Source organism: Opisthorchis viverrini (assembly GCF_000715545.1).
Source record: "Opisthorchis viverrini unplaced genomic scaffold opera_v5_160, whole genome shotgun sequence".
NCBI lineage: Eukaryota > Metazoa > Platyhelminthes > Trematoda > Opisthorchiida > Opisthorchiidae > Opisthorchis > Opisthorchis viverrini.
The window spans coordinates 273,126-278,958 of NW_008751817.1; the positions used below are offsets into that span (position 1 = coordinate 273,126).

General features: G+C 43.0%; 1 protein-coding gene across 1 annotated transcript; it reads right to left on the reverse strand.

Moving 5' to 3' along the window:
• Positions 1-1,660: 1,660 nt before the first annotated feature.
• Positions 1,661-5,478, reverse strand: T265_14221 (hypothetical protein; the record flags this gene model as incomplete). Its single annotated transcript, XM_009172638.1, has 2 exons — positions 1,661-1,825; positions 5,452-5,478. Coding segments are annotated over 2 exons (192 nt in total), but the record flags the coding sequence as incomplete, so codon positions are not given.
• Positions 5,479-5,833: the final 355 nt, after the last annotated feature.

Here is a 5,833-nt window from a genome sequence, read left to right on the forward strand (position 1 = left end):
CATCAAAGATGCCCATTGCTAAGAAAAAGGACCAAGAAGACTGAAAAAATACCATAAACTCGGCGAAATGATCGTGTTTTAAGTGAACCAGGAACTACATTGAGTGATAAGCAAGGTGTCACTTGACAGAACATTCCACACATTGCTATTATCCGACCCACCTTCCACAACGGGATCTGCGAGACCAAGTTAGGGCTAGACCGGTAATCCAGTACGTTTGCCTATCGATGGCAATGATATCCGTACTGTCAATTTCTACCCATATTGTCCGGCTGAACGTTTCAGTTTGTTTTGTAGTTTTTTCCATAAAAAAATTTGTTCCTAGTTCCGCAACAAGGTCTTCGTCAAACTCACTGGTCCGCTTATATAATGGTGCAGTACCGATTCTCAAAACTCATGTTATCCTCAGTGATCAGCACCACTAGGGTCAGGCACAATGCATGGCGCTGAGTGATGGGGAATTCCCAAGCATCTTTCATGCATATCATTGGTTCATTACCCAACAAAAAATGAATGGAAATACGCGAACCATCCTCTGGTAGTGCGTTGTACAGTAACTCGATGAAAACTGGGTTTTCATCAAGTGATACGGTAAGAACCACCACTACACGCAGGTACCTCCTTAATGGGGGCTTACTCCAAGCTTATTGTGACGAGCTTAAAAAGCCTCCAATTCCTTCCAGCTATTCGGAAATTGGTGCACAGCTACTGCCACTGTCTTTCAGTAATCAGCCGCGGTCTGTTATATGATTAGCCGAGAATCAAGCATTAACAACTTGTACTTCAGAGGAATAAACGGCTAGTTCGCGAACTGATGAGAAGTACAGCGGCAAGTCAAGTTTTGATAATGGAAATGACAAACTGGGTCAGTAATTGTTTTCTCGATTTGTTTATCCCACAAAGTGAACAGACCGACGATTATCCAAACAACCTGAGTCACGAGATTCCCTTCAAAGGCAAACCGACAGAGCAAACGGCTGGCAGTCAAATCTTGTGGTGTCTCTAGCCGAGTACGGAGAGGATTACCTGAACCTCACCCTTGAAGGCGGATCGGACAGAGGAACTGGAAATGTCCTTGCCTCTTATTTCCCTCCCCTAAGGCATGCATTTTCAGGCTTTCTGGATATTCCCAACTTGGCATAGAAAAAACTGCTTGGAACAAGGCGCTTCTTAATACACGGCCAAGCGGTTTACATCCCTGAACGTAGTTTACAAGTAAAAACCCGGTTTCCTGGAGAACTTTCTGCAAAATCCAATTACAGTTTTGGGGCAGTGAAGAATTCCCCCATACTGAGAAAGCTGAGGATAAAAACACCCAGTCGAGCTGTTGTGACTTACCCCGACCGCAAAACCAGTAAGCATCGGCCGTGAAATAGATGCATTTCACATAACAGTGAAGCTTGATACGAAGTTCATTCATCAAAATTGAAGCGACTGCTGACGGGGCTGCTTCATACCATAGCAGCTTGTGGTTACTGGTCTTCATGTGAGGGCGGAATTTAACCGCCCGTGCTAACAACAAATTAAATGGACAGAGGAAAGAATCAGTGGGGACAAAAATGATACATGCAGCGCGCAGAAAGGTTAAAATATAGCTGAAAAGCTTTCGAATGAGAGGAGTTTCAACAGAGAAAAAAAGAAAATCGGTCACTTACTTACATCTTTTTTTATGGGAAACACGCCAAACATGCAGAATTTCGCAGGAGTCAGAACCGACTGCAGCGAAGTATTCTTCGACCAGTTGTCTTTCCGAGGTTGAAGTATCCAAATAGTCTAAGGTACACTGGAGTGACGCATACTTCTTGTCTATCGGGTGCAAATATTTCTGAAAATAATTGCACGTACACAGGGGGGATTGTATGTTGTTTAGGCAAAAACGAACTCGAGTTGTGAGAGAGTCTCTTTACAAAAACATAAAACCTCATGTGGACGTAAAGCACTCAAACTCCCCTTATTTGGTTATCATAAAATAGCAACCGCGTACACAAAATAGGTTAAACTCGGATAGAATATTGACCATACAAAGTTTTTTTTTCAAAAAAAATTCAACCTATAGAGGAGCAATCGTGCCTAAAATCATTAGGCCTGGACACTTTACTTGTGCAGCACCATGAGAGTTTAGGGAAATAAGTACATTAAAATAAAGCCGGGAGGCTTGGACCCAGATGGAAACTATCGATAAGTTGGAGTTAATTCACCAACTTTTCCAGCCAGGTCAAACACGGTGTGGCAGGTCGTAAACCGAAATTGTCTTCAGAAATGGAGGATATCCGGCCGGATACCGTGTGATTGTACATAAGCTGTTCTACTCATCTGAATATCACCGACTAACCTTCTTCGCTCAGAACGACCGAAACGACTGTTAGAAATAGCTAACAATTTAGGAGCTGAACAAGGCAATGTGAGTGCAAAAGTCACCAGTGAGTTGTTAAAGTGCGGAGTGGAACGTAACAGTGCGTCAACGGTTGTGTGTTGAGTAGTGATGCATGTGTGTTGATATAGGTGCTGGAGCCAGGATATGACTGACTAGTTATTCAGTCGAGCGGTTCTACTGATTGGTTTGTTATCAAGAGCACTGATTAACCGGTGACCACATGACCTTTGAGCCTGACCTTCCCTGTTCTCGTCCACTGGTCGGTGCTCGACTGATCTCCGTTCTTGAATGCTATGTGTTCTAACTTGTGACTTTTGATTAAGTGACTTCAAGGGGGTCTCATGTCTCTTGGTTTGTTGACCCAATGCTCAATGTTAATTTCCAAATATCAAGCTTACAAGAGAAGTAGAAAACGGACTGTCATTTTTGGACGTTTCAGTGACGCGCAAGGTGGATGGAGATGCCCAAACCTGCCAACCGATACATCAAGCCCTACCTTTCCGGATCCTGATTGCGAAATATCTAGAAGAGGACATTTTAGTCAACCGCTCCGCCATCCCTCGAATCAATCCATAAAAATCACACGCACGACCTAGAGCAAACCACATGATTTAAATGCATTGCAATAACGCGAGGATCTTCAATGGCCCGGGGAACAGAATAACTCTGGGGAAGATGGGATTTGGGAAGAAATGTAAAGGACACGTAAACCCGTACTTCGCAGAACACTTCACAAACTCTTTGGTTCCGTTCGGAAGACCGTCTAACTGGGGGACTTCAGTTCCATTGGTTTCCCAAAAAGACGACAAACAGGGTTGTGACAACTACGGGGCATTTGCTATCATTCTGTTCAATTGATTCCCAGCTGAATTACACTCACTCTCGCAGCCGAACCAATGAGTTTAACGGTCTGGTAGAGGATGTTTTTCGGATATTCACTGCACAGGTTCACCTCAAGTTTCAACAGGTTATTATAAACTGTATAGGTGGAGTTTCAACATAAATAAAGTATGACGATACCACCTAATAAGAGTTTATGGTGGGAAGTGCTTCTACGTCCATGCTTCCTCACTAAGGCGTTCCTCGATAAAACGCGTATGAAAAATTCAAAAACGCCAAATTGACCGATCTGGTTTCTTGTGGAAGCGGAAACTATGAGCTGGTTTAATCTATATATGATGCGAAATTCAGTATCACCAAACAGCTTCTGTGTGTTCTCGATAGAATGTTGCGGTAGTGGACGTGCCTGAAAGCCAATTTTGCGCCAATCAGCTGAGCCCAGTTATGAACCATGAGAGACTGCAAGTTGCCACGAAGGTGCACTCTCGCATAACAACGAAGACGATGGCAACAGTCAAAAGCTCTCTCTGTCTGTATGCAAGGTTATCGTACTTTTCTTCTTCGCTTCTTCGTAGTGTTCGACTTCATTACCTTCGACCAGCACTGCCATTAGGACAGGCTACAACAAAGAAAGCGTACTAGTCAAGTCGAAGAATGCGGAAGAATGTCACAAATCGTTGAACTCGACCATTAAATCTAAGTAGGATTTCACCTGTGGTGTTTCTTCCGTAACAGTTCAACCACTTCGGAAACCAAGGAGTGTTTCCATAGAAGACTTTGTTTTCTCAAAGGAAAATTGCAACAGAAATGTACTGCAGCACATTACTTCTGTTTGCAAAGTTTTCACCAGAGGATTACAGTAATCTCGTACCCAAGCTAGCAAAAAGTTATCTATGCTGATGCGGAAATCCGCACTTAGGAGTAACTTAAACGGCCATATCAGACGGAACATCGGGATCCCAGACAAAAGTAGGAAGCCTTGGGCTTGTGAGAAGCAGTGAAAACACAATGACGCCGTGCAGCAAATCGGGTTACATTTACGAAGAAGCTTATCCACAGTGATAACTGATCTATGCCCGTAGGCCTTGTCGAAAGCCTCATCCTTATTGTTGCAATCTCACATATTGACCAGATATACATCCACCATTCACACACACCATTTTCGTGAGATGAATAGATGGAGTTGGAATGCTACATCTGACAAATCAGTATGCGGTATTTATCGCGCAAACGTACCACCTGGTGACAATTGACACGTCTCACAAAGTTTATGATGGCACACACTGAATCATTGAGAGAGGAGCTAATTATACTAGTATTGTAATGTGGTAGTAATCTCATTAGGATTTTTATCCGTCCAGATGAGATGGAAACTATGCAGCATATATAGTGTCTGCAAACATATTTCGTCACGGCAATAAGTCGTAAGGATAAGCAGAAATGATGTTGATCATGGTTTGACACTTTTCACACACAAATGTACCAATGGGATTATTTCAAACGACGCCCTACAGGTAGTTAATAGTGATACTACAAAGGAATGAGTACGTTCAACCTAAGTGAATGAAGACAAAGGGAGACTGATGACAAAATGAAAACAGCCCAATGAACCTTGGGATTCCAGTCAAAAGAAAATCACCTAAAGCTTGTGGTCGACACGGAGAAGACAATTAGGTTGTGCAGCAAACCACGTTATATCTGCGAAGAAGTCTTCACACAGCGATAATTGCCCCAATGTAACATAAGAACCCACACTAGGAAGGTTCAAAAGGAGCACATTCTAGCTGGCAAATCCACTTAGTATATTTAGTACTGGTGAACAACCAACTAATCATTGCTACTGACATCATGATAGGTTCTGACGCCAATGCCCTATCGTCGTACAGCCACACAGTTTGTCCTGGAGCTTCACCCCGCGAACGCCGTTGTGATACCTACATAATGAGACTGTCCACATACAATAGACAGCACTATTCTCCATTACCAAACGACTAAGTGTATAGTGTGTCCTATTACACAACGACAAGTTGATAAATATAACTTGAGTACTGAGTGAAGAACCACCAGTCCTAACAGAGTTTGGAGCGATTGCCTATGATGTACACATTTTTCAAAAGAAACCGTGAGCTAACGTTGATCGGATGGGTTTGTCTAGTTTGGCTACATCAGGTAACCAACATCCGGATGCTTTTGCAACATAGGAGTGGTTACACCAGAAACACGAAGGGGTGACTTACATCTTTTAAAGCTTTTATTTTCCGCCGCATTGTTTGTGCCACCGCAATATCGTTCAGGATACTCAGCAGTTCTCGCTTACGATACAACATGTTTTCGCCTGCGATTATACTGTTGTATCCACAGAAAAAAAATGCGCGGTATAAGAGCATGGAATTGAGAGGATAAACGGCGGACATCACCAGGTTTATTATCCTTGCCCACGTTCTCAAGTTCATTCAAGAGTTTGGAGGCACTAGTTATTTGCCCAACACTCAGCTTCCTGAGCGGTATTTTGCCTAGATCTAGGAAACAGAAAACAGGCATAGTCAGTGTGAGATCGTTTTGAGCAGCGTGTATACTGTAGGAAAGTCTCTTCAGAAATACTGTTATGTGCCCTAATGA